This window comes from Vidua chalybeata, chromosome 13 (assembly GCF_026979565.1).
Source record: "Vidua chalybeata isolate OUT-0048 chromosome 13, bVidCha1 merged haplotype, whole genome shotgun sequence".
NCBI lineage: Eukaryota > Metazoa > Chordata > Aves > Passeriformes > Viduidae > Vidua > Vidua chalybeata.
In genome coordinates this window covers 13,372,164-13,399,417 of record NC_071542.1, presented here as the reverse complement: position 1 = coordinate 13,399,417, position 27,254 = coordinate 13,372,164, and the positions used below count along the sequence as shown (strand labels likewise).

At 49.2% G+C, this 27,254-nt stretch overlaps 1 protein-coding gene across 4 annotated transcripts in view; it reads right to left on the bottom strand.

Annotated features, from left to right (window-relative positions):
• Nucleotides 1–27,254, bottom strand: part of NTRK3 (neurotrophic receptor tyrosine kinase 3) — a 204,178-nt gene that overhangs the window by 161,648 nt on the left and 15,276 nt on the right. For all 4 annotated transcript variants that reach the window (XM_053954740.1, XM_053954743.1, XM_053954741.1 and 1 more), the window contains exons 2-3: nucleotides 9,842–9,916; nucleotides 8,341–8,412 (exon numbers count right to left, since the gene is read on the bottom strand). In XM_053954740.1, coding sequence (XP_053810715.1) covers nucleotides 8,341–8,412; nucleotides 9,842–9,916 — 147 coding nt within the window. The remainder of the gene's footprint in view (nucleotides 1–8,340; nucleotides 8,413–9,841; nucleotides 9,917–27,254) is intronic.

Below are 27,254 nucleotides of genomic sequence, written 5' to 3'. Positions count from 1 at the left end.
GGTCACCCACAGCTCCCCGGGGAGACACACCTCTGGCTCTCACTGGCAGCCCTCTAAAACATCCCACAGTCTCTCGCATACAATGTAATTCACAACTCATCCCTTCCCAAATACAAATAAAGGGAGGGGTTGGTGGGAAACTCCACCCTTTGACCAGTATTCCAATAAAATTTTATAATTCAATAAAACTCACAACTGCCTAACTTATGACATTTAAATTCCTGCCTTGCCACACACCATCATGAATTAATGTCCCATCATTCATGCCCTGTCGTATCTTATTGCTCAAATACCATATGATTTTAATGTTTCTATATTTCTGCCCTGGTGCTTATTGCCAGTATAACAAAAAGGGAAAACCAGCCCTGTAATCATACTGTTAGTAAACCAGGATCATGGAAAGAAAAATCCCAGGACAGATAACTTCTGTGGTCACTTAACTTCCACTCATCCTGCCATGACTGTCCATTCCCACAGCAGCTTTCAAGGAGGTTTCCATGTCCCCAGGTAGGGTTCCTCTTCCCTCTGCAGCCCCTCTCACACTGGCACAGGCAGGTAAGAAACGCTTTGCAGCACAGGGGAGGAAGTAAGAGGAACAGTCAGAGGCTCTTTCTGGAGCCCCTCCATGCTGCAGTGATCTCAGAAGCCTAGAAACAAGATCCATTCCTTGTCATGCCCAAATCTCCAGAAATCAGCTCAATCTGTGCTACTGGTGGTCTCAGAGATGTGGTGAGGTTTAACCAAGGTACAACTACATCTCATTTTCAGGATCACATCCAAGAGAAATGTTGCACCTCTCTTTGAGGAGAAGCTCACCACAAGATATCCATCAGGCCATTGTTGCACAGCAAAGGCTTGGTCAGAGGCTGACTCCCCCAAACCCACCAACTTGTCTGAAGTTCATATTTTACTCCAATCTCGTAGGAAAAAAAAAAAAAAACAAACCTCAAATGAAAACAAAGCAAACAAACAAAAACCTCTCAAACAAACAAACAAAAAAACCACAACATACAACAAACCTCACATCATTGTAGGAACAGCTTCATTTTAAACATTCCCAGCATCATCTGCAGACTTTTTTAAAGATTGGATGTGAAAAACTGGACCTTTTCAAACACCACTGCTGCCCATTTCACATGTCAGTCAAAAGACAATTGATCAAATTTCAGAAAGGGAAATAACTCTCACAATGTAACTGGAAGGATCATCTCAACATTTCAAAGGAAGGAAGGAGAGACAAACCCACAGCAAAATCCTGAGAACCCGGGTTCCAGAGTGGCAGACATAAGAATCAAAGTATGCAAAACTTACTTGTGACAGAGTTATTGTACCTGATCTTACATTGCAACAGCATCCCACAACTCAAGGCCAAGTTTCATTAGAAATCATACAAAGTGTTACGCCTCAGATCAAATAAAAGCACAGAAAATAAATGTTATTCCAGGTTTTAAGATGGGGAACTGAAGCAGGACAAGACTTGGCACAAAGCATGAAGTGCTTGAGTTGGAAACGCTCTCTCAGGTCCCACTAAAGTATATCAGTCACAAACTCACTGCTCTCCCTTCTATCACAGTACAATAAAGCCTCTCCACAGCCAAGCAAGGCAGCCTGCAGCCAGGAATGAGTTACCCAGCCCTCTGAATGCAGGTCAAATGATTTCAACCCAGCCTGAAGGGAAGCCACAGTCCTGCAGGGAACTGGTCTCTCCTCTGGCCTTGTGCACAATGGCTGGTAAAATGCAGGACCTACCTCTGCCACTGCAGCAAAAGGAGAAGCTGCAGTTAGCTGCTTATCAGTCACCTGCGGCAGGAAACGGGGAATAAACATGCCATCAAACCCCTGCTGCCGATTAGCATATCAGCAAGGACCTGCACTACACTGGCATCCAGGGGACAAAGCAGATGGGGAGCAAAGCAGGAAAGTTTATGGAAGCAGAGGAGATGTTACAGCTGTTTATTTTAGTGGCTGTGCTGTAGGCATGCCCAGAATTTTATAGGGCTGGAGACATATGGGGGAAAATGCCCCCCCTAAGTTAATTGCAGCACAGTGATTTGATCTTGGAAGGGGCTGGAGCAGCAACATCCTTAGAGTACAAATGGGAATCAAAAGGTAGCCAAGCTGCTGCCTGCTTAGGGATAGTAAAGGAATATTCACCTAATATATCTTAAAGGCTGTTTAAATCTTTCTCATAGTTTTTATTTTGCCCATATTCACAGAGAAATTTAACTCTTATTTAGGAAATGCAAAACAAAACACATTAAACTATCAAGAAGGTGGTTTAGGTAAATGCATTTTGCTCCACCTTCCCAGTGAACTAAGAGCTCACCCCCTGTCATACACTGTGCCCAGCTGGTACACACAGCCTCGTGAGGCTGCATTGATTCAGGAGCAGGGATGGGAAATCGAGGCCAATTAAGACACAACACTTTGGGTTAGGAGCAGACTGCCAGGATGGGTATGACAGCAGTGCAGTGGTGGAAGGACAAAGCAGGAAGAAACCAGCAGGAAGGAGGAGGAAGGCTCATAGTACATCCAGAATCAAGTGGAGGGTTGCAGGCAGGCACAGGGCCTGAAGCTGGTTATGGAATGGAGCAAAACAGAGAGAGTTTGACCCTGATTCATATCTAAGAATGGCTCTTTCAGAGCAAGACAACAGATTATTAACACTGAGCAGGGGAAAGTGACCCTCAAGGCATGACTGAGAGGAAACAGTGTTCCACTTGGAATAATTCAGCATCTGATTATTTGTTTATTTATTTAGTGTAAGATCTCAGTCAAGCTCCCAGATACACAGAGCAAAGAAAGTGAAGCTTGCCAGCCTTGCAGAGGGTTGCCTGCAGTCCTCTGAAAGCACACAGGCCTCAGTTTTTGGAGTGCTACGAGTCCTGTCCTGACACAGCACTGAAGAGGGCAGAGGGTAACTCACCAACTTCATACTACCTCAGCCCCCTGAATTTTCAGGGGATGCAGCCATGTGTTTTTCTTGTAACATAACTCTGGGAATCCCCATGCCAGAGCTACAAACTACATTCAATACCAAGGTACCAGTTCATCTGACACTACACAACTGCCTTGAACCAAACCAGAGCACTGAAGCCAACCCCATCCTCAGAAAACACCACAACCTACAAAGGACATTCTGAGAAGCTCCAGACTAATCACAGCTCAAATTTGCCCACGAAAAGAAGGCCAGGGATCATCCAGCTCAGTCTTTCAACAGTCAAAGCATGTCCCTGCAGCATTCCTGCCAGCACCTTCCAGTCCTCATTTATTCCCCAGTCCTCATTCTGGGGAGAAAGAGACCAACATGATCACACAGATAAAAACACCTGGGAAGCTGGTCATCTGACCACACCATACTCAAAAAAAACCAATTACACACAGCATGAACCAGCCCAGGGTCTCCATCTTTAAGACCTTTGGGTGAAGACTGGAAGGGAAAGCTTGATTTTCAACCCTGTCCTCACCCTGGCAGGCAGCACTGAGAGAGTGCTTTTTGATAGAAGCTGTGTCTGAGCTAGCCCACAAACTAATTTTGAGCATGTATAAACCTCTGGAAGACAGTTTAAGAAGAGCCTCTGATGCAGACAGAAATGGTAATTATTAATTTTCTAAATAGAAATCTGACTACTTAAGCCTTATTTAAAAGCATGCTTGTCCCTGTAATTACACAGCCTTAATTTGTTTTCTTTACTACACAATAAATAAGGTGTGCACAATTACCTCTGCAAATACAAGGCAGTGCCTCCTGACTGGCTGGTTGAGTACGCAGCAGCCCAGGAAAACATTCCGAGGGAATCACAGCCTCTTAAGTACCCGCTCCCAGGAAAGGGTGGCTCAGGCACTGCAAATATCAACTTGTCTGGCTGTAGGCACAGCCTGCTGGGACCCTACTCTGCTGCATGCACAGCTCTACTGTCCCACAGCCAGTGCAAGTGCACCAGTGCCTGGTGCACCGTGAAACTCGGTTCTGCTGTGGACTTCCCAGTGCCTAATGAGGAACACGTTAATGTGAATTCTTCCCCACAACACACTGCAACAACTTCTCTTTACTCTGCCTCTGCCTGGTTTCATGACATGTGTAGGAAGTTCATAACCTCCCGACTTGTAACCCTCTATCAAGTTCAAGTAAATTGGCCAGAGGTTTCCAGTGTCATTAGGAGGACAGAGAGAGTGAGAGCATGCAAGGCTCTTTCCTCACTAAGCTGTGCTAAACACAGCAACACAGTAAATATGTATTCAGATGGTTTCTATTTCTCAAATTTAGAAACCATACCATCCTAGAGTTTTCTTGTACAGCCTCAAGCCAAAGACTGAGGTTTTCTGTCAACACAAACATTTCCTCTGCTCAGCTGCATCACCTGCTAACACTAACACCCAGAAACCTTGGCTACAAAGGCTTAGTCTTGCACAGCCTAGACCTGTTGGTCCTCACATCCAGTGCATGAGATTGCCCAGGACCATCCCTGTAATAGCCAAAGGGCTGTCAAATATGCACAGAAATTGGACCAGGAACCTACCAATGCAAATTCTCCCAGTGAGATGATCTCCACTGGAAGAGATCCAGCTTAGATCAGACACACATCCACCCCTATTTAGCACCCAGCCAGTATTTGTTTTGGAAGGACTGAACTGTCTCAGCCCAACCACCAGTAGAAGAGGTAGATCCATGCTGCAAAACCCACCGTTATATTTTGGATTGTCTCTGCAGCAGTGCTGGGCTTCACATCACCAATGATCAGACAGGCCATGGAGCCCTAATTGTCCTCGTTCAAGGAGAAGGGAGAGGAAACCAAAGCTATTTCTAGATTCACATCTCTGGCTCACAGTCACCCACTGCTCCTCCACTGATTTTATCAGCCTCAAGCCCCTTGCACTTAATACAGCTAATTTCAAACCTTAAAAGGACAGGCATGACCCTGCCAGGCTGCACTTTGGAGCACCCTGAGGTCCACCACTTGAGCAGCTGAGTGTCTAAAATCCCCTTCATGGGAAGGGGGAAAAAACCAAGCCAAGCTTCACCCAAACCCTCACAAACCTGAGCTCCTGCAATTAGAGCTGGGATAAGTGATCTGCTTGTGATTGCACAGCTGGGGTCTGAAGACAAGCGCGTGCACAGAGGAAGGGCCAGAAATAGATGTTACTGGGAGAAGGCAGAGCTATCTGGCCCATCTGAGAGGAGGAAACCTTGATGAAAGGCACTGGGAAAAAACTCAATTCAGCAGGAAGTTTTGATTTAACCCAGGATGGGAAGGGAGGCGTGTGGGGGGTGGAAATAAGCTTATGAGACCTCAGAACTTGTACGTGAGCTTCAAGTGAAAAAAACTGCTCAGACCCAGCTTATAACGCCCTGCAAAGGTCCAGCCTAGGGACCCCACCACCCTGTGCCAACCCTCCCTGGCAGTGAAGCCACCCTGTCATTTATTAGACACATTTGTCACCTTATTGACTCAGCTCCACCAGCAACCAAAGGAGAAAGAAAACCACAGTGGCAGCAAAAATATGTAGCAGTAACTCAACAAGCCCTAAGCACCACCCCATGGTCCCAGCCCTGCACTCAGACCCACCACAAGAGCACTGGGACAGTATCCTTCACTCCCATCCACTGCTGCACCTGGCTACAGCAGCCCAAAACTTACAGCAGAGTGGCATTTCCATTAATCCTTTTATCCCTGGCTCCTACATGCAGAGGTTGCAGAAAATGTCAGGCCTTTGAGCTGAGCTCCCAGGGAGGCAGAGCAGCCAAGGAGGCACCTTGATGTGCTGGCAGAGTGCTGAGGCCGTGGAGGGGATCCCAGGTGGCACCAGGCACCTGCCAGGCTGTGCAGAGCCTCAAGAGCCACCCTGGCTGCAAGGAAGCATCAAAGGCATGGTCTGAGAGCCTTTGGGAAGCAGCAGGGAGCCACCAGCCCTGCAAGCCCAGGTTTCCCTCTGTGGGAGTCCAGGACATCCCTCTGGCTGCCCTGGCTGTCTCTAGACCCTGGCAGGGGGCTCGGAGACCTTGGCATGAAGTTGAAAACTGTGGCTTCGATTTTAGCCCGTGGAAAAAACTGCAAACTTTGTATGAGGAATTACAAGCCACAAGGGTTTGAGTAGTGAGATAGTTGAATTAACACAGGGTGGAAAAGTAGAATTTTTGGGGATTTTTAGAATGGGTTTCAAGGGGACAAGATGGAGGGATTTGGGCGTGTCCTGACCTTCTTCTCCTTCTTCTTCTCCTCCATGTCTTGGTGTGATGGTGACTTTTCTATTGGTTTAAGGTAGAGATACACTGTCCAACATAAATGATAGATACTGGCACATTATTGTAAAGATAGTACATGTAGTTTTTGGTATAAAATGTAAACACCACCTCAGAGGGCACACAGAATGCCATGGCCAACTTGCTAGACAGAGCTCAGCAGGTCAGAGAAAGAATGTTATAGATAAGAGAAAATAAACAACCTTGAGAAGCTGACCCTACGCATTCCGACTTCTTCTTTGGCTGCAAAACAAGGACTCTTACACTCTCGGGGTCACCTCGACACCCAGACCCTGAGATCTGTCCTTGACTGTCCAGCATTCCTTCACGGGGAACATCCACACTGCCAAGCCCCAGGAACAGCATCAAAACCCACTGGCAAACACCAAGTAAATAATATACTTACTTGCCTCGAGCTCCAAAAGGCAAGGAAAGAAAGATGTTAAGAACATGATCAATCTTACAGGGCCCAAGCAGTAAACAAACACATATTTCATCACCACGTACCAATCCTAACTCTTGACAGAAGATGGATGTGGGGTTTTTTCCACTCACAAAAGTAATTCCAAAAGACAAAAACAAACACTTTGGGGAAAAGCAGCAACAATTGCCTGTGTACACATTAATGGCACATTCAGCCTCAAAGCTAGCATACATGGCCTTCTAAACTCCTACGACATCCAAACTAATTTCATCAGGAATCAAATGTTATTCATTTTATCTGCTAGATACATAAACAGCAACTGCACAATTGACAAACAACCGTCAAAAAAAAAATCAATTGAGCGTGGTTCAGAGAGAACTGCTTCCCAGGAACAAACAACTACAGAAAACACAAAACAAATGCTACAAATCAAAATAACAAAGAGCAGAAATCAGGAATATCCCAGTGGTCAGCATTAACGAGGGTTTATTATGAAAATATGCAATTCTTTAAGCTCAAAAAGGCTCAGTTCATGTTCACAATGCCCTCAACTATTCATGTCCTTTGGTACCGCAGATCTTCTATTTAGTAAGTACTTTACTGTCACTTAGCAACTGTAAATGGTTCTCCAAAAAGGAAGCTTTTGGGGTTTTTCAGTTCACATCATCTCTGAGCCGACATCAAAAGACAAATGCTCTGCAGGTCGCTTCCATCTCCTTGCCCCAGGAACAAGTCTGTATCGATGGCCCAATGCACCCACACACTCAAATGAATGCACTTTTTCACTGAAGAAGCCACTAGCACTGCTTTCCAAAAAGCAGGGATAAACACTCCCATTCAGCCCATCAGCTGGTGCCCAAGGCCAGGGCCTCTCACCAAACCCTTTTCACCTTTCCTATCTACAGCGGAGCAGAGAGGGCTTTGATCTTGGACACGGTCACTTGGACAAAATAATTCAAGCCCACGGAGCACCTTGCACAGTGGCCTGAAATTCTGGCTTTGCTTTATCACCTTGGGAAAAGTAAATACATATCTAGGAAAGAAACCGGTGCACTCGGGCTCAAGGGTGTGGAAATTCCCTGTGACACCACTCTCTAGCTAACAATGCCCCAGCAGCTGGACACCTGTGCCACGTCCCAGGATAACAGGGCTACAGCCTCTCCGGCACAAAACAATCCCTACTCCACGGCCCCTGCAGACACCAGTTTAAGAAGTCAGTAATTAGCAGCAGAGCCGGCAGCTCCATACCCCAGGATTTGTGTCAGAAAAGCAGCCTTTGGTTAAAAAGTAATGAGAGGGGAAGGCTCTGGCTGTGCGCAGGGGCGGGCAGCTGTCCCCAAACTCCGCAGAAAGGGAAATGCGCAGCAGCAGCTACCGGGCTGGTAACGATGCAGCGCTCGTCAGAGCGGCCATCAAAGCCAGGGCAGTTATTAGGAACACAAACCCCTCAGCTTCCCAGCAGGAGCTCTCCCCATCCTGCACTGCAGCCCATTCCACTTCCCTGTGCAGTTCGCTTTTCCATCCCCTGCCCTTTCCCACCTCTGCCTCTCTTTCCCCATCAACATTCCCCTTCCCTCTCCTTGCTGTCCCCCACAGGAACTTTGGGGATCCGCCTTGGGAACCACATTTCCATAGGGAGAAGAGGCAAAAGGGGACAGGAGCCGTGGGCACTTACATATAGTGCAGGTGGGGGTTCTTGGCAAAGGCTCGTGGCTGGATGTTTCGTAGTCCTGAGTTCCTGATTGTCCTGCGGAGAGATGCACAAGGGCAGCAATGGAGTCAAGGCAGACAATTGCTCTAAAGCCCTGCCCAGCACACCAAGTGTGCCGGGAGCCCGTGACTCCACCCACACCATTCCCAGGAGGAACATCTGTCCCTGGGCAGCCACAAGCAAAGAGGAATTCTGGCTTTTCATCTCCATCTGGCGCAGTACCACGGCACAGGCTTAGCACAGAGTGGCTGCTGGGTGAGGCTCTGCTTCCACTTCCACCAAGGCTTGCTGGGGTGGCACAGGCCATCTCCTGCTCCTCTGCTCTCCCTCCATCTCCACAAGCAGCACTGCACATCAAACCTAACCACAGCAAAGTCATCTCCCATCTTCATACCCAAGAGGAAACCCTGCTGCTTGCAGCTCTGATAAAGAAGGGTATTTTCCATAGGGAATTCTGGATCTTGAAGGTAGGATAATCCTTTTCACAGCTTACTTTGGAAAAGCTCTATCAGTACTACAACCAGGATTTGTCAATACTCTCAAACACATGGTGTGAGTATTGGGGATGACCCTGTGCAGGGCCAGGAGTTGAACTTGATGATCTTTGTAGATCCCTTCCAGCTCAGCATGTTCTGTAATTCTGTAAATATCTGCTGTCTCTGCTGCTTTGTTACGTGAGGTGAGAGCAACAGCCAGCCTGCTTACAAGGGTTTGGTGTGTTAAAAGTACAGCTTGCTGGAATTTGGTTAGTGAGTGCTCAGCCCCATACAGCTCCTCCAGCCCACATGGGAGCTGTACTTCATGTAAAGCTCCCAGTGAAACACATTATTAGAGTCTCTGATTAGCCCTGAGCAACACTCTGCATCTCACACACGCAGCATCCAGGGTGCTCACCGATCCAGAGGATGCAGGAGGGGGAATTAAGAGACTGGGTGGCATCCTTTCTTGGCCAGGTTTCCCAAGCTTATGCAAAATCCCCTCAATCCCATGGACCTCAGTTTCCCCTCCATGACGCACAGAACTGACCTCTCTCCACGCTCGGAAAGCTGTGCAGGGAGATGCAATTCCCTTATTGCACAGCAACACCACAATGGTAACTGCACTAAATGAGGACCAACAGCCCAGCAATGAAGGATTGGTGGAGACAGCTGGAATTTTACATTGTGGGGCTGGAATGAGTCAGAGCAACACACAAGCCCAGAACCAGAACAGCAGGGGAGAGGAGAGGTCAGGGCTGATGTGTGCTGACAGAGCTGTCAGGACCTAGCAATCCTCCTCCTCACAGACCCAGCCAAGACCAAAAAGCATTTCATCTCCGTTTTGTGGACTCCCATAGCAAAACACAGTAGATTCAGCAGCTTAAACTGGCAGCATGGAGGCTGCAGAGGGAAGGAAGCCATGGCTCTGCTGGAAGGAAGGGGCTGCCCAGGCCCATTCCCCTCCCCGATGCACAGGACATACTCACAGCCTCTGGAGTCCCGTGTACAGCTCCATGTCAACGGCGTTCAGTGTCTGTAAGTTCTTCCAGTTCTCTATGTGTCTGTGGAGAAGAAGGAAAGGCTCAGCTGTGGCACAACCAGATGGTTGCTGAGCCCATGCCAGGGACAGCACAAAAGGGGAGGATGTTGTACCCTACCACCCAGCCCCATTCTGTTTTCCCAGCCTTTTGGAAAAGTCAAATATCATGGGTTTACCCACAGTTTCAAGCACAGAACATGCAACCAAGCCATTGAATATCCTTGCCCAAGTCATTGCCCCTCACTGCACACATCAGTGAACAAAGACACGATTGAAATGGGTCGTGCAAAAAGAGTGAAAGCAAATAAAACCTCTCAACAAAAACTTAGGGCCTAAATGAAAAAAAAATCATATATTTATCCAGTCTCTAGCTGGGGTTGATACAGAGGGTCCGAGTCTTTGCTGGCTGGAAGCACTGCTGGCAGAAGAGCACCAAGCTTAGTTTGGAAACATTGCCTTTATTACAAATTCCTCAGTCGCCTGGGGCAGTCTGGCAGGTATGTTACAGAGAACAAAAACAGAAATAGATCTGTCACTGCAGGATCATTTTCAATAAATATTAGAGGCGGGGGAAGGTGACAGATCAGCAGCCCCAGAGAGCAGGGTCCCCTGTTATCGGCAGCACAGGAGTGATGCTGGCAGCAGTGTGGCTGCCTGGCTGCGGCCACAGGCCTCTGCTAAGAGGCTGCAATGCTGTGTGGTGTGAAAGGAGTTCAATCCTCATCTCCCGGGCAGTTTTCCACCAGTTCTGGCTTTCTCCCAGATTAAATTCAGACACCCTCCCACCAGAAACACAAACATTTTCAAGAGGGTCTTTTCTGAGAAGCAGGTGGAGGTAGTCCTCTCTAAAAGCCAACTGAGAGGGAAGAAAACATCTGGCAGGTCCCTTCAGACAATATGTGAAAGAAACCCAACTTTGAAGTCTCTGAACATGTGCACCCAAGCTCACATCTGCCTTGATGCAATAGTTGGCTTTGGACTTGACTCTGGAGAGGGGAAACATCTCCAAGTGGTGAAGGGTTGGGGTGATGAGAAAACACTGAGAACTGTCCTGCGATTATAAGCAAGAAGATTGCAGGACCCCACATGGTGAGCAAGCAGAAGAGGGACCTTAGACCACTTATAGAGCAGTCACAGGGGCCACACATTCCTCCTCCAGCATTTGCTATGCCTTGTGCTTGCACAAGAACAGGTAAATTAGCACGAGGGAAATACATGGACCTACTTGAGCCACACCCCAAATTACATCCATCTCCAAAAAAGTAAAACACAAAGCCTGGACTAAGTCTCCGTATATTTCTCTGCTCTCACCATGCAGATCCTAGAAAGGAGAGACCCACAAGAGTCACCTCTGCTTTCCACATGTTCCACAATTTCTCTGCATGCCCAGAGGGTTATGCTAAGGACACAGCACAAGCTCCCACGTGCTGCTGCATGACAGGATAAGTCACAGCTCATCCCCAGTGCCCTGCTCATCAGCTCAGATCGCCTGTGTCCCAGACAGAATGAGAAACAGGACATCATTACAGCCACTTTGTGTTCCCTGCCATTGTCTACGGCCCCTGCGAACATTTCCAGAACAAAACACAGGCTGGGAGGAGTCAGTCAGGAGATCCAAGAGCTCAGTGAAACTCTGGAATCAAGGCAGGGCTGCCAGCTCAGGCCCTGGGCCATGAGATTGCAGGACTGAGCAAGGCCAGAAACAAAGGTTGAAAACATTTCCTATCTGCAGCTCCTACATAGCAAAATGAGGCTCCTCCAAGAGAAAGGACGTGGGAAGGAGGAATGAGATGATCTTGCTTTACCACCAGGGCAAGCTGCAGCTACAGCATCCAAGCAATGACCTTCAGGGAGGGATGGAACAGCCCCGAGCCAGGAGTTATGGAGCAACCACAGCTGGGAAGGAGGTGGCAGCCAGATTGGCTCTTGTTTTATTGATTGTGTTTGCTAAAAAAAGTCAGGGTTATTTTTGACCTGACACTCAAAGCCATGTGGGCAGCATTCTAGAAGAGACAGAAAAAGACCTGAGCTTGTTCCCAGTGACATGCCCAGGCATGAATTTCCTATGACTCAGCACTGGTGCATGGGGGTCTTGGGGCCTCCCCATGGCATCCCCAGCTCCCCCCAGTGACATAACACCAGATTGTAAACACAGTTCCACAACCTGTATTGTGTTCCAGCCTCCCAAACAAAGCCCAAGAGCTTCCTGAGCCAGATATACTTTAGTTCACTATTTAACATAGACATACCACACCCGTAGAGAGACAAGAAAAACAGCAGTGGAAAAACACATGCACACACATATACAGGATAATCCCCCAAACCAGCAGCTGCTTTATGTAGAGTGCCATGCAGAGAAATAACAATTAGGTGCACAGGTCAGCAAGGGTCTTTGACTCCTTTAAAATACACAAGCACATCCCTTCTCAGGGATTTGCAGAAATTACTTTTCCCCTTTTCTCTCTGATTTTTCAACTTAGCATGAGTCGTACCCTTGCTCCTAGAAGTGACAAATCAGTCTTAGTTTACAGGCACCTCAAAGATACACTAGGAAAAATACTTTCTTTGGTTTCCTATTGCTTTAGAAAGAATCGTGTAACTTTGCACTGGCTGGGTTCACCCAAACCCACTTAAAAAAACAAAACAGAAATGCATCTTATTCTGAAAGCTCGAGGAGTCAAGCTGTGATTGCAAAATTGGCAGTGGTTGCACAGGAAAGCAAACCAACCACGCGGAGAAACTCCACCCTTGAAACTTCAGTCCCTCTCATGTCCTTCAGTATCTCAACTAGCTCCCCCTCTTTTCCTTCCAGGATTTCCTTGCCCTGGAAATCTTGTATCCTCCCACTTGCTGCTGAAGACTGAGACCTTCCTTCCTCCTCTGCCTTGGTTCATTAACCTGGCAGGAGCACTGGTGCCTGGTTGACACCAAATACAGCTGTGACATCTCCCAGCCCTGCCCTGGTCTCCTCAGGCAGGCGTTGAGGTATGAATTACAGTCAGTGGACTACAGTTTACTCCTCCCTGCACATCTCTAAGAACATATTCCTGTGGCATTCCTCAGTTATTACTAAGGCAAACTGCTCTTCTGCAAGAGCCAATAGCTTCAAGAGCATTACCATACTTCACAAATCCTGAGGAGCTCACCACGTGCAGACCCACCTAGACTCATATCCAGCTTCTAATCAAGACCATATGAGGTGCATCACTAACACAGATGATGTTGCTCACTTATTTTCTGGGTGGAGAATGGAGGGTAGGGCATGTTTGTTTAAATACTCACTTCCTTCTCATACTTCTTGTATGTTAGAAGGGTCCTGCTGGTCCAAATCCCCTTGCTTGCACTGTAGAGCTGAATTATACCATGCCTTCTACAGTCCAAGCAAATTCCACCTTGGGAGCAACAAGGGCTTTGCCCTCCCAATTCAGACTGAAACGCTGTTTTAGTCTCTCTCATTCCTTACCCAAGTATACTAGCTTGCATTTTATGTCCATTTACTCCTGTGTCAAAACTGTCTTTGCTTAAGCAGCTCTTTTTCTTTCCTGGCACTTCTTCCTCCCCTCTTTACAAGCAGGAGCCAGGCCCACCCAGCTATCATTTACAAGCTACATGACGCCAGGTCTTCTAAGGCAGCACATCTGTACCTGTGAAGTGCGAGGCAAATTGTCTCAAGTGCCCTGAAGAGACACTAACTCACGTCCCAGAAGTGATGCAGATATATTGCTCAGGCAGAGTCCTGGCAGCAAGGTTATTTTGTTTCTGATTTCAGACCCAGCACAACTAATGCTCACACCTGGTGATCAATGCAAGAAGAACCACTGTGATAGACACATAGAAAATGGCTATTTGCTTTATCAGCCTGTTCAAGTCCCTTTTCCTTGAGTGAGAGCGACCAGAAACACAGAACAGTCTCCAGGAGATCTCACTTGTGTAACAGCATGAGCAGCTCCCCAGTTACACTGAAAAAAACCATGATTTGCAGCCTGAGATCACACTGGCCTTTATCACAGCCCCAGGAGGCTTGGGTTTACCCCATTATTAAGCATTGCACCCAGGATTTCTATCCAGCAGGTCATTTCCAACAGACGTGATTTCCTAGCCTTGTTACACCCACATTTATATCCACCCCACTTGGCATTGCAGTGTCCCTTGGGTTTGTTACTGCAGCTCTTCCCATTGGCCACCCTCCCCTCACTTTGTATCCCCACAGCTGCAGCAGCAAAGCCCATGAGCACACTTCTGCCTCTGTGCCAGCATCCTCAACAAAAGCATGAGCCAACATCACCCCCAAAGAGCATCAGCACTTCTCATCTTTCAACACCTCCCACCATGACTTCACCTTGCACACCTGGGCCAGACAGTGTCTTCTCCAGAAAAACAAACCACTTGATGTAGTGCAGCATCATATCAACCTCTCACCACAAAGTCATCTCTTTGCTGAGGAAATCAGCTGCCTTTCCAAAGGAAGGCATAGGCTTAGCCTGACACAAACTAACCTTAGGACACCAACCCTGCATCACATCTCATGTACCCACAGATGTGCTTTAGAACTTGTTGAAAGCCTTACAGGCCACTGCAGCCAGACCAGTGGTCAGTCCCCAGCTCTGTGCTGTGTCCCAGTTAACAGCAAACCTGTGAAGCATGAAGCCCTGTTTGTCTGCTCAGCTGCTTGCAAGCATCTCATCCCTCTCACAGATCCCCTGTGGAGCCAGCAAGGCAGCCAGGTGTCTTTGGCCCAGCATCACACACAGAGATCAGTGACCTTGCTGACCAGAAGGTCGCCGACTCACAGGGTATAGGTACCAGCAGGTCTTGAAAGTTCCAGGCCCTTGCCCTGCCTGCTGGAAGGGGGCTGGTAGCCAACAAACCTGTGGGAACAGCAAACCCTTTCATTCCCAGCAGTGCCTGTGCCTGACAAAAAGATGACAGGCTGGTGTCATCTTCTTGAGACTGCACAGCTCCGCATGCTCCCGTTCCAGCTCAGGGCCAACACAGCAAGGGAGACTGGAATATCCACTGGGATTCCAACACAGCCAGGCTCATTTCATCCCATGTGCACCAGGCAGAGATGAAGAAACAGCCTCATGCCAGTTTACCAAGCAATTAACTTGAGGCTACTTAATGTGTCTGGCCTTCCTTCACCCTCCTCATACAGCATTTGTGTAATCTCTCTCAGCTTTTCAAGCATTGTGGTCAATAGCTAAAAAAGGCACCCAACAAGCACCGAGTGTCCCACGGCATGTGCACATGTGTTCCCCAAACCTGTGCCTATCCCAAACTGGATATCCCACAAGGATGCCATCAGCTCCAATCAGTGCCCAAGCAGGTGACATGTCAGATGCTGGGCAGTGAATAAGCTGTGTGCCAGCAATTAGGCAGCACCCCAACATACACACAAATATATAATTAATAAATATAGATATATATGTATAGGGAAGGCAAGCAGAGCATTTGCCTCCTCTCTCTTGTAGTGCAACAGGAAAATTGATTCGTCACCCAGGCATATTAAACCTCGCAATCCAGACAGACACATTAGCTTTCAATTACCTGATATGTTTAGCATTATAAACAAACCTCCTGGCACACCAGCTCTAGACCATGCAAATGTGAATTTGATTGCAGCAGGAATAATGGAAAGACCTGTCTGAACCCTTGACCAGACAGAGCTGCCTCCTCCAAGCAGCAGTGCTGCAGATGTTGATGGGAAGCTCTAAAAGTTGGTGCAGGCCCCACACAAACCCAGGGCTAAGCACAGCCATTGTGGCTACTGCCAGCTCCTTTTAGCCATCCCTCACGCCCTACTTGGGGCTGAGGAAGCCATAAAAAAATCAAACATCTTTCATAATATTATAAGGGCACTTATCACATAATTTAATAACCAGAGGCACAAAGGACTTGATTCCCTCAATATGAAATTTATAAAAGTGCATTGGTAACAGAAACTTAAAGGCAATTGCAGCTGAATAAAGACTTACAAGGACAACATTTTCCCCATTTAAAGCACAGTCTCCCCCTTCCCAAAAAGCATGGAAAGGTCACCCTGCAGTGGTTCATTCAGGATAATTTGAGGTTAGTGGGAAAAAGGAGGGGTAGAGAAAGCAAATCCAACTTTGTAGAAACAATTATGAGCATAACCCCACAGTGTAATTGTGATTTGTCAGGGTAGCGATCATAAAACACCACTGTGACACTGCTCCCTCTGAGCTGCTCTGCTGCTCCTGCCAAGGTCATGCCAGGGAACGTGGGGGCTGCAGGGTGTGACAGGGATGCACTCAGCCCCCAACCCATGGGCCCAGCCACCTCCAACCCAGCCACCCAAACCAGACCCTCCCAGGAGGGCTGAGCAAAGGAGAGAGCTCCCAGTCCCCAGCTGAGGAAGATGTGGGAACAATACCGCTCTCCACAAGCCACTGCACAGTGGCATCTCAAAAATCTTCCTGGACAAACCTGACTGCTAGACACAAGCAAGTCACAGGACACAAAGCATTCAGAGAGGACTGCCCCACAGAACACTTTTCACATGAGTCCAGACAAGTTTCATGTTCACCCCAACAGCATCTGCCTGGCCTCAGGCTGGCTAGGAGCATCCACAGGGTCCAGAAGAACTGCTACATCTGCACTGTCTAAAAAGATTGTCATATAGAGACACTCTACAATGGAAGATGCCTTGAGAAACAGCTTTAAGCTATGCTGAACAGGTTTCGATTTTTTTCCTAGGCTCTGCACTTATTCCACCCTCCATGGCACTCATAGGGACACACAGGAGCTGGACATAAAAAGCAGACAGCACTGCCAGCATCACCAGAACCTCATGCTTTGCTTTTGTCCCAGAGACAGGAGATCCTCTCAGGGCTCACTGTGCCCCGTGTTTGTACAGGCACGAGTTTCCTTCTATGATCTCCTCAAGCCTCTGCTTCCCCCACCAGCTCTGGATGATGACTTATGGAGCAGGGAGCATTCCTTTCAGGGACAGTGTGTCAGTGTTACCAGAGGACAGCAGGCTGCCTGGACGCAGCATGGACAGATGGCTGCAGCACACAGGAGGCAGTATGTTCCTGTTATCACACACTGCATCCAGAGTTCTTCAGTGTGGGGAATTATTCCCAGGCACATGCTTTCAGAAAGGAAGAAATACGTGTAAAATAGGATAGCAGAGCTGAAGAAGTGCTGTGGGCAGCAGTACAGCTGCCACCACAACAAATACTTGCCCCAGTATTCCATCACTATTACTCATCTAGTCCTGGGAGGGAGCTGCCCTGGGGTCCCAAGCAAGGACTGAGGTGTTCAAAATCATCCAAGTGCTGAAGAAACCTCATTTATCAGAGACAAGCAGCAGTGCAAGAGCTTCAGGAGGAAACTCCTAAGGGCTGCAGCATCCCCTGCACAGGGAGCAGGGTTTAGGGGACAGTGCCCTGAAAACACCTCTGCGTAAGGGCTGGGCTCCTGGTCCAGCACCAGCTCCCTGCCCACCTCTGGGCACCTCCCAGCTCCTGCAGGCTGTCTTCCTAATTCTTATTTATTCCCACGACTATCTGACCCCTGCACAGTCCCAAACACCATCTAGAGCTAGAAAGCGTGAAATGGGATGAGCAGTTTTGTCCTGCAGACAGAATATAAATACACAAACACAGACACCTTGGGTGAACCATCACTAAAAGTGGGAGTTCACTCCCCACACGCAGCATCAGCCAAAGCTCACTCCCCTTCTCCTCTGAGTGGCAAAACCAATTATAGTTCCCCAAAAGGGTATTGCTTTTGTTATTCTCTGGTAGGAAAACCTACAAAGCCAACCTTCTGTGCCACGTGCTTCCCACCATTGGACATGGATCTGGGGGATATGGAGCAGAGACTCCTGGCTCAGGACTGCTAACATCAACCTGTGCATGTCTAATCATATCACATCTCCAAAACAGCCACACAGCTGGCTAGGATGGGAGGGCAACCCAAGAACAGGAAAAAAACCCTTCCCCTGGGAGTTTTACACCACACAAACCTCAGGGTGAAGCAGCACCCTTTGGGCTCCTGCACCCAGGTAAAGCAAAAGAGCATCTGCTTTTCAGCAGCTCTCCAGGCTCCTGCCATGCCAAAGGAAAGGGTGCTTTATCTCTATAGGATTTCATATGCAGGGAGAGCCAGCAGTGTGCAGCATTTTGTGGTCTTTAAAGATCAAACAGCATTTTAGAGAGGAAGCAGCACCCTGGTCAAAATCGGCTTCAGTAATCACATTTTGCTTTATTAAACCCTCCTTGCAATTTCAAACTGGAAGTCAAATTGCCTCACACTCCCATCTCCAAACAGGTCTGGGGCTTTTCAGAAATCAAACTATAATATTTAAAAAAAAAAGGTTTTATATATTTATATATAAGAGATAGATAGATAGATAGATAGACAGACAGACAGATAGATACTAATACAGGCAAAAAAAGCTGCAAAGCTCTACTCCAAAGGCAGTTGTTTCTCCCCTGGGGAGCACAGTGCCTACACACATTAGCAAGACAACGAGATGTACTAAAGGTACTGGATCACTAGAGTTCAGCTTGGCAGAAATAACTTGGTAAAAAGCAGTGCCAAAGAGCATGTGGTAGAAAGGACACCCCCCCCCCAAAAAAAGACAGAGAGCCTTGGAGATGGTCAAGACAATATTCTGCTAGACTGTTGTAGCTCAGCTGAGACCCAAAAGGGAGCACTGCCAGCCACATGCACTCATTGCACTTCACGCTGCGCTTGAAGACAGGAAAACGGATGGAGGAGGAAAAGGAGAAAATAAAATCTCCCACAAACTGGCTGTTACTGTGATCGATGGCACTGGGAATGAGGAGACAGGAACAAGAGTCCAGCAAAAGCAGACGTGAGAGCCAGGAATGGGGCTGTACAAGTGCCATGGTTGGAGGGGGCTGCAGTCCTTAACCCAGACCTGCTGCCACCCACCCACACAAACCCACACTTCCCAAAAACCACAGCCACTGTGTGAGCCTCATTTTGGGACTTTTACATCCTTATGAGCTTTGTCTCTAGCCCTGTTTTGATGTAGGTGCACATTTCTGGGCACTGCTCCCATGCCCTGGATCCTGAAAGCAGCACAGAAAGCAGAGCCCAGAGCTCAAACCATGGGTGCCGAAGGGTGCCTCAGCCTCTGCACAGCCATGGACATCCAGCAGCCAAATCCAGGGCCCTCCCACAGTCCCCCATCCTGCTTTGACCTCCTCTGGTCCCCCACAGCTCTACCACCCCCAGACTGCAGCTCATCCCATTGCCAACTTTCCCACACACTCCAAACACAGGGAGAGCCACTGAAAGAGGGGAGAGACAATCTTTTTGGACTTGGATCCTGCTCCTGTGAGGCTGCTGGGTTGTTTGTTATTTTCTCAACCATCTCCCAAGGAGCCTGAACTTTGATCCTCCAGCATTTTGGCTGCTCAGATGTTTATGGAGCTCAAGCGAGCAGGCAGCAATGCCCAGCTGGGCTGGCCACAGGCCAGGCTCCCAGCCTCTGCCCTCAGGACAGCCATGGGCAGGGTATCTCCAACCTGAAAGGAGACTTTCCAAGGCCCTCATTACCGCCACAGCATCCCAGATCTACCCGCTCAGCTTCCAACTGCTCCCCATAAAGCCAAAGAACCAGATAAATTCTCCATACAGTTTATTTCTGAGCCAACTGCCGTGACCCCCCTGAGGCTTTTATCTGCACTTCAAATAAATGACAGTCAGCTCTGCCCACCCTCCTCAGCAGCAATGGAGGGGCTCCTCCATCACCCAGGAGAAGGCCTCAGTTCCCTTTTCCCCAGGAAAATGCATGAAAACAACCTTTTCCCTTCCCTCCACTAAGCTTTTCCTGCAAGGAACACACACACACAGATTTGGCTCTTATTGCAGAGGTGTAGGAACAGAAACATCACTCAGGAGCAGGGGGATGTACTCATTAAGACGTGGTGACTCAGAGCTCAAGGCTTCCCAGGATAACAGGTATTTGGTGGGAAGTCAGCTGGCTCTGAAAAGGAAAAGCAAACCAGCATGCCTATAAACATGACACAGGCAGGGAGATGCAGGGAGGGGAAGAAAGGAGAGCAGGGGGGCAACAGACATTTTAAAAGCTCCTCTCCCAGCACTCTACTTTGTTCTTATAAATGTAAATAAAGCACCTTGCAAAAATCTAATAGAAGACACTCTGACAGCCAGAGAGGCTGCTAACCAGGCTGTTGTGTTAGAGCTGATCCAGCTGCACAAACAGCAAATCCTGGGACAGTTTCTATCTCTTCTCTCAGCTCAAGCTGCCATTCCTCTAGATAAAGGCATAGCTGAGCTATGGAGAAGCCTCTGCTTGCCTGGCAGCTTCTCAGCAACCAAGCCCCAGCTCTTTCCTCACCACGGGCACCTCCTTCACCAGGGCCAAAGTGGGGTGAAACCTTTGAGCTCCCACTGTCCAAACACACTGCTGTTGAGCTGCACTGGCTGCTAGTCAGATAAGATTTGTTTTACACCACGAGCAAGGCAGGAGGACACAGCCTGAGTCACTGCAGTGTGGCCAACACATGGCAAACACTAACCCAGCACTGCCAGCCCCACCCTGCACTAGCAGGGTCTCCTTGTACCATTTGAAGATGTTCCTCACTGGGGCCTGGGGCTTTGCACAGTTTTAAGGCCACATCACAACATCCACGAGACGAGCAAAAATATGATGAGCCCGATAGCTTTGAGCTCCTGAAAATGAGCCTCCAGTTGCTGAAGGATTTCCAGGAGGCTGGCATTAAACTGACAGGTATAAAATCTCACAGGGGTGTTTGAGGAATCCAAAGGTCCTGCTCAGTATTAATTGAGGAGAAGCAGGGAGCAAGGAAGTTACAATTCACCTCCTGACATTGCTTGCCCTTTCACCACTTGCTCTGAAGATGTATTTAACAGGACATGTGTTTTTTTGGTGCCATTGAGGGTCATGGAAGAATTTTGAAGCCAGAAAGCAGATCATCAGGCAAAGTTCCTCCGGGGAGATATTGTTTCATTATTTTTTGCTTGTTTTTGCAAGGAATCACTAAAACTTTGTTTCTGCTCCTGGGCAGCTGGAGGGCCCAGAGTGTCCCAGCACCAGCCCATCCTCAAAGTGCCCAAGCCCAGCTGGTTATCAGGAAAGGAAAACTCACTCTGCACAAAGAATACAGACATTGTCTGCCCCCTGAGCAGGCAGCCCTCTGGGGTGTGGGGCTGGCTCATTCACAGCCAGCAGCAGCTGGGTTCCAGAACCCACACCGTGTGCCAGGCTGGGCTTACTGGGGACAGCAGCTGGTGGGGACAGCCCTCCTGCAGCCAGCTCCTCCTGCCGCTGTGGGGGTTGCAATGGGATGGAGGAGGGCTGCCTTTGTGCTCCCTCCTTGGCAGCTGCAGCGCTGGGCCCAGGTGTCACCAACCCACACTGACCTCACTCACAGCCCCCCTGCAGCCCACCAGCCCCTCAGACACCTTCAGGTTTGCCAGGAAGCCAGACCTGCCCAAAGCCACTCAAAACCACGGATCTCTCCAAGAGCACTGGGTCAAGCCACGCTCGGATCTCTCCTGCTGCAATGCCAAGGCTCAGATTCAGCCCCTGGGATGGGACACAGGGTGCCCCCATGCCAGGCTTGCGCCTGTCACCACATTACCAAAGTTTTCCGCCCCCAAATCATCATTTACAGCCCTTCCAGAAGTTTTGCTGCCTCTCAGTGAGGGCAGGAGACCAAAGGGAAGGAAGCAGGATAAAGACAGAGGGGAGGGCAGAGCCTAGAGCCAAACCAGCACTGGGATGCTCCAAGGCCAGAAGCTGTAGCTCCTTCCCCAGGACTCTGGACCCTACAGGAAAGCAGGAAGAGGTGTAAGACATTCCTGACTCCTATCTGCGCTGGCACAGCCCTAACACAGCTGAAATCACCTTGCTGACAGTGAGCACAGTGATGCCACCAGCTTGGGAAATGACTCTGTGCATCAGCAGCTGCAACATCCCCCATGGCTCCCCTGAGAGCAGCACATGCTGCCTCCACACAGCCATCCTGGCACACTCCTACCCCTTCCCAGCCCCAAAGCCCTGGCAGAGCTGCCCCATGAGGGCATCCTGACCTTCTCCAGCCGTGCAATGCAAGCAACCAGCTCCCATTTCCACATTTTGGGCTGCCTGGCCCATGAGGTCCCACACAAACACACAGAGCCAGAGAACTTCTGGGTGAGAGGCTTCTCCTGAAGCCCCCACCCACCCCAAACACTGACCAACAGATTCTGCCCTTGATGGTTTTAAGCTGGGCTGGTTTTGGCTTCTCACATCTTCCCCCTAACTCCTCTTTGAAAAATCCTGTAGTTGCTATGGAAATAATCTCATCAGTATGGGTGGAGCATAGCAGTACAGGCCAAAACTCCCTGTGCCTCCCAGTTGACACCAGTTCCTAGAGTCTGGCAGCACTGGAGGTTACTCCAAGTTGCACAGGGAATACCTAGGGCTTAAAGCAAAGCTTGGCACTGATGGATGAGTGAGACCCATCTGGGAGTCAAGGGCAGGGACCTGCAATTCACCCAGGGATAAACAGGTTAAAATGATAATTGAGATGCCCTCACACTGGCTAAGGGGTGAGAGGGTCATAAACAGCAAAAAGCTGCAATTTGCCCCAGCAACACCCTCGCTTGGAGCAGGAGGTGGCCGCAGACAAGGGCAGCAGGAGCAGAGCTGAGCTTTATTGCTTGCCCTGCCTTGGATGCAGCCTCCAGGGAGGCCTCTCTGCCCACTCTGCCCTCCCAGCGCTGACACGAATCTAATCAGCAAGCAGGGTGTGAACAGCAGCCATCAAGCGCTGTGAAGAGGGCTGGAAGGCAGAGCAGATTTTTTTCCATGTGGCAAAGAGAGCAGCATGTTGGGCAGTTGCTACATGATCCAGTGGACCCACTTCACCCCCTCCCACCTGAGAGCCCCAGCTGCACAGCATTCAGGTGTGACGCCACGAGTCCATCCCTTGCTGAAAACACTGGCAGAGTCCCTGCAGATGATGGATTATCCTTTACCAGTAGAGTTTGGAGTGAGGTCCACAGGCACCAGAGACCAGCTGAGTGGGAAATGCATCTTCTCCATGGGGTGGCCAGCAGCACTCGGTGCACAGGGAGGTGCCACTGCCGTGCTGGCAGATGAACTGCACTGTCATCAACCCCAGATTTGGGGTGAGGGCCAGGGACCCCCATCTCCATCGCCCCACCCAGCTGGGAGACAGGGAGGATGTGATGCCTCTACCAACAGTGTGGACACCTCCTGCCTCTGGCCATGCTGAGTAGCTGTCTTCAACCTGCTGGCACCTGTCACCATGTCACCAGCTGCAGCCCATGACAAATGACAGCAGGAGGCTCTCCTAGCTGCAGAATGCAAACCAAGGTTTCGGCACTAGCAGGGCTGCCCCCAGCCATTCCCAACCAGAGATCACATCACTGGTGGCAGTTTAACCTGCTGCAACCTGGGCTACAGCAAGGAGCTTCCAAGCTTCATGGTGGGCCGTCACACCACCAGCACTCATGGTGGACAAGCACATGTGAAACCTCTTTCACATCATCACTGCAAGCTTGGCAATGGGCAGGTTGCAGATGTTTTCCCGAGCATTTGTCTCCTTCAGCAGGGATCTTCCTACCCTCAAAGCTGATTCCACAACGCAGATCTCACCAAGTTTCACCATCCTCCCCCAGCAGCCCTACACAAATCCCCTGGAGCTGTCACACAGTACATGCCACCCTCAGCTCCCAGACCTGCCTGCAAGGGGGGAATCACACAGGCAGCACCAGGAGCTGGCACATTGCTGTTCCAGGGTGGATCTGAGCACAGCACAGAGCACTGCTGGACCCCACAGGTGCATGACCCTGTTCAAAGGACTAAAGAACAATTTGCACCATCAGGCTGCAAGGTGCACATCTACACTCCTACTTTGGAAGCATCTTGCCAGATCCCAAACACTCTCCCAAACAAGAGAGAGGCTCAAGAGAGAGGTTTGGTCTTGAGCTGTTATTGAACCATTCACACCTGGTCAGAGATGCTGCAAATAATAGAAACCTGCACTCCAGTAATTGTTCTTTCTCACCCAAATTCAGCAAGTTCAACAGAAAGCAGAAGGCAGCAGCCAAAATGCCTCCCACCCCTGTCCCATGCCCAGGGTATGCAGTCCCTCTTGCTCCCTGATGGCAGAAGTCTCATTGCACCAACCCAAAACATCTTGCGCCACAGTTATGGGGAGATGTTATTGAAAAAAAATGAAGGCAAAGCTGCCTGCAGAACAAAGGGACTCTACAAAATCAGCAGAGACCTGAATCAACCCTCCTTGGACCAAGGACAGCAAAACCAGGCTGAAGCCAGGGGAGCAGCCACACACGACTCTGTGCCACTGTCACCTCCAACCCACAACACTCTGCCAGCACATATCACCATCCTTCTGCACCATCTCCAAAGCCCTGGGTGACAGACTGCACAGTCCCAGCTCCCACAGTCCCTTTATCCCCTGTGACCCAGAGCTAACCTCAGCAGCAGAACAGGGACCATCCTGTATCATGGAACACTAAACCATGGACCGAGTAAGCAACTCATCTCTCGCCACACAGCAGAACTTTCAGGATGCCCTAAAATGTAGTTCCTCCAACATTCACATCTTCTCTGTCCTTACCCCAACTTGGAGGTCTCCATCAAAACCTCAGCAGCACAAATGCTTTGGAGAGGCCCAGCCAGGCCTGTGGATGCTGCCACCAGGAAGCTTCTGCTATTATGCAGCAGAGCAGAATTTGGGGCTGACTCCTGAGAGCACCCAGGTGGCTGCCTGGGTGCACCCCAACTGCACCCCACAGCACCGTGAGATGCCAGCAGAGAGCTGTGCCCATTGCCTGCATAGCAGCACAGTGCCTCAGATAAAAACTCCCCACAGCCAGCACAGTGAATAAGATTACAACAAATATAAACTAATGATACAGCTGTCAAGACAGATTAGACTGCACAGTGTAAAAAATTGCAGGGCTGTTTAGTCACAACAATATAAGATTAATTTATCAATACAGCTTATGTGGCACTGGAGAGATAGCAAATTGAATAAGTGAATCTTTTCTACACCTTGCTCAAGGAGGGAGTCTCAGACCTGATGGGTGTATGGGGCTGGATACCAGTGAGGATCTGCAGGCAGCAGTCACCCAACAGGGCTGGTTGGACACAGCCCAGGGGGATCTGCACCTTCATCCCAGGCTTAGGGGATGGCACATGTGCCACCCAAACACACGGCTCTGCACCCATATGCTCCTAAAGATGCCCACCCTTCTGAAGTACCAGAGTCAAGAGTGATGTTGCTAAATCAAGACATCCAGAAGCTGCTGCAGGCAGGAACCTCCCAGAGCCTTTTCCATGGTCTCCCCCAAGTCCAGCATCACAGGACTGGAGCTGTCTGTGTAGCCTCACCTTTCAGCTCTGTCCCAGTTACAGCGTGTACATGTGCTGGTGCACACAGGAATCCCAGGCTCTAACACAGGCAAAAATATGCACAGCCACAGCCACCCCTTGGGGGCTAAGCCCTGGCAGAACCAGGCAAGCTTGCAGCCCTGAGAACATCTCTCATGAGTTCCCAAAATCCAAGAACCCGACCCAGAGGCCCTCAGGAGGCGTTTCCATACTCATCCCATAGCTTCTACCCAAAGATTACAGTGTCTGCACTGAGCCCACATATTTTCAGATCTCTCATGTGTTGTCATCTGTGGGTTAAAAAATGTGCAAGTAAGTAAATAGGTGCAGCAATAATGAGGCAAGGTTTCGATCTGTGAAGGTGAGAGCACAGCAGCATCTGCCAATACGAAGGAAGCACCCGTTTCTATAAATATTGAAATCCGGTAATTATCATCATTAGAACTAGTTGTGATTTAGCCACAGCTCAATCCCAACAAGTAAGAATGGCATTTATTTGCCACAATTAGAACAGCTAAAAATACCTCCCAAACTTTGCCTGGTTCAGCCTTATCCCAGCAGGCTCAGCTCTGGGCAGGGAGAAAAGCAAAGCAGGGGATCACTTGAAGAACCATGCAGGGCTGAAAAAACCCTGTGCTCTCACAGGGACACAAGGACACCAACACAAGGCCACCCTATCTTCTAGGAGCCCTTCATGGGAGCTCTGCTCCATGGCTTTCTCCCCAGCTCTGGTTCATCCCAGCTAATTCCTGCCCCACAAGGGTGGCTGTTCCCTATGCAAAGCAGCATTCCCTCTAGCAAGCTACATTTCCCATACCCAAAGTTTCTTTGCAGCTGCATTAACAGGCACAGATTTGCTTTAAAAGGCAAGCAGAAAAGCCTGCCTCAGCCAAGCCATCCCACTGGCAATGGGGAGCTATAGCCCTGGTGGCACCCAGATGATCCAAACCAGCCATCGCTGACAGCCACGTGGTTTCCTCACCTTGCGGGAACCTTGCAGCTGTGCCAAGAGCCTCCACACACTCAGCATCGCTCCCAGGCCCCATCTGAGTGCTGAAGGACTCCTAGACCTCAGCATGCTGGACAGACAGCTTCATGGATCAACCTCCTGGAAGACCTCATCCTTCCCAGTTTCTACAGACAACTCCTCACAAAAATCCTGTGAGCAACATCAAGCTGCCCTGTCCTTCCTCTGCAAAGTGACCAGAGAGCCATCACCTTTCCAGAAGCTTTAAACATGAAAGGACTTGGCCATCCTCCCCTGGGGATACATCTACATTCCAGCTGCCACCAGCAGTTTCCCAGACTTTTCCCCAATGATAAATAAATGCCTGTGAGGTGCAGATAAATATCACATGAGGCAGCACCTCAAAGCAGCTACAATCAACTCTCAGCTTCCCATCCAAGTCCACAATCCAGGAGAAAATCCCAGCTACTGACACAAATCACCCAGGGCCATCTCCTCGTGCTCGTTCCAAGAGTCAAGATTTTCCCTGAGGAAACGTGCCCAGCTCCCCCGGTCAGGGATGTTCTTTCTGACAGTCACGGTGAATATTCCCCCTGCTTATGCCATAATATCTGGAAAGGGCTGTGAAATGGCAGCTCAGCAAGTCTCTGTGTGCGGGGGCAAAGGCGCTGAGGTGCTGCTCCCTGCCAGGTCCCAAATGTCCATGGCAGCCCCTGTGGCCTCCACCTGCTCCTCCCTGAAATGCCTCCAGCCCTGGAGGTATTTCTCAGCCTCCCTCCATAGGTAATCTGACCCCTCTCATGCCTTTTTTCCCTGCTCTGTTTGCTTCTGAACTCTCTCCAATTTGTCAATATTCCCATAATAAGGTGCCTCAAACTCAGACCTCATTCCTGGATTTTTTTTTTTATTATTATTATTATTATGGGGGTTTCTGTTGTTTTGCTTTGCATTTTTTTCAGTGAGAATAGCCAGGTT